We start from the raw sequence: 1,740 nt of genomic DNA, 5'->3' as shown, positions 1-1,740 counted from the left end.
CCAATTGGCAACAGATTTTCATGCGAATATTCTAAAATCCACATAAAGAAAATCTGCGCATTTTCTCACCAGTGGTGTATTTCCACCAAACTGACCCTGTCTCTTATACACATCTAGATGTGTATAAGAGACAGGAGTGTACCCGTGCTATGATGAAGCTTGTGTACTGCCCCCACTGTAGAGGCCTGGCCTCCGTCAAGCCCTGTGCCAACTACTGCAGAAACGTCATGAAGGGCTGCCTTGCCAACCAGGCCGACCTGGACACCGAGTGGCAGAACCTCATCGGTGAGAGAAACACACGTGCACTCACACATGCCCGCACACACACAACACACACAAATAAGCACACACTCTCACAGTCTTTTCCTTGATTCTCTTCCCTGTCTCTATTGTCCAGACACCATGCTGCAGGTGGCGTCTAGTTTCAGTGCTGACCCCAGTGTGGACGTGGTAATCTACTCCCTCCCCATCCGCATCTCAGAGGCCATCCTCTACATGCAGGAGAACACAGAGGTCTTCACCAGCAAGGTCAGTTCAACCAGCACCAAACCCTGACTAAACCTTCTCACTCCCACTCATGGCCCATTCTCTTCAGTCTTAGATGCGTGTCTAAAGGTGTGGGTTTCATTGTGTGTTTGGTGGTAGGTGTTCCAGGCCTGTGGGACCCCCAGGGTGGCAGACACACAGAGCTCAGGGTCTGAGGAGAGAAAGAAGAGAGTGAACCCTGCCAGCACCGCAATGGAGTACAAACCCAGCCCCACCGTAGGGGTTCCACTGGAGATGCAGGTGTGTGTGTCATTAGAATTGCAGGACGTCCTCTCTGTCTTTGTGTGTGTGTGTGTGTGTGTGTCTGTGTCTGTGTCTGTGTCTGTGTCTGTTTGTGTGTGTGCTGAGTATTCGAACTATGTCTTATCTCTCCTAGATATCTGATGTGTCCAGTAAGCTGAGGGAGATGCAGCAGTACTGGGTCCAGCTGCCAGCTGCTCTGTGCAATAGTAAAGTGGCAGCAGGAGCAGCTGGTGACAAGTGCTGGAATGGCATGACCAAGGCCAGGTATGAGAAGCACCTGTCCAGTATTTTAGCTGTCTGGCAGCGACAGACTGTTAATGACACATTATCAACAGTAATATGTAGAATATCATCCTCTAACCATAGTATACTATTCCTCCTCACCTGTCCGAGCACATCTGTACTGTGTTGGATGTGAATTGCTCAGGTAACCCTGATATGCACTTTAGAATCAGGATGAACATGCTAACCATTCACACAGCAGCAGACAGTGCACAGAGACACAGCACTGCCTATTAGTCATATAACACTCTCTCTGGTTAGAGTGAATCCCCCAAGACCCTCTGTATTTCAGTCTGAAATGGCCTCCCCTTCCCCTGACCCCCTTTCATGCTATTAAACTAAATTGATTATTGAGCAGTTTACCTCCCTTTCTGCAGTGCCACAACTCCTCCCTTATTGGATTGCGATTGGGCAATTTGATTTATAGTGGGCTGTTGATTCTGAAATATGTGTGTATGTACTTGTGCGTTCATGGGCGTGTTTGTGATAGTTTTTCAAGCAGCATTGGACGCTGATATAAACGTGTGAGTGTGCGTGAGTTTGTGTGCATAAATGTGTGTAGCTAGATTTACATCCAATTGGCAACAGATTTTCATGCGAATATTCTAAAATCCACATAAAGAAAATCTGCGCATTTTCTCACCAGTGGTGTATTTCCACCAAACTGAC

The 1,740-nt window shown here is 47.6% G+C and overlaps 1 protein-coding gene across 1 annotated transcript; it reads left to right on the top strand.

Annotated features, from left to right (window-relative positions):
* Positions 1–117: 117 nt before the first annotated feature.
* Positions 118–1,053, top strand: LOC112080222 (glypican-1-like; the record flags this gene model as incomplete). Its single annotated transcript, XM_024145971.1, has 4 exons — positions 118–285; positions 398–528; positions 646–786; positions 923–1,053. Coding segments are annotated over 4 exons (571 nt in total), but the record flags the coding sequence as incomplete, so codon positions are not given.
* Positions 1,054–1,740: the final 687 nt, after the last annotated feature.

This window comes from Salvelinus sp. IW2-2015, unplaced genomic scaffold (assembly GCF_002910315.2).
Source record: "Salvelinus sp. IW2-2015 unplaced genomic scaffold, ASM291031v2 Un_scaffold13222, whole genome shotgun sequence".
Classification (NCBI taxonomy): domain Eukaryota; kingdom Metazoa; phylum Chordata; class Actinopteri; order Salmoniformes; family Salmonidae; genus Salvelinus; species Salvelinus sp. IW2-2015.
This window is presented reverse-complemented; position numbering and strand designations above follow the sequence as displayed.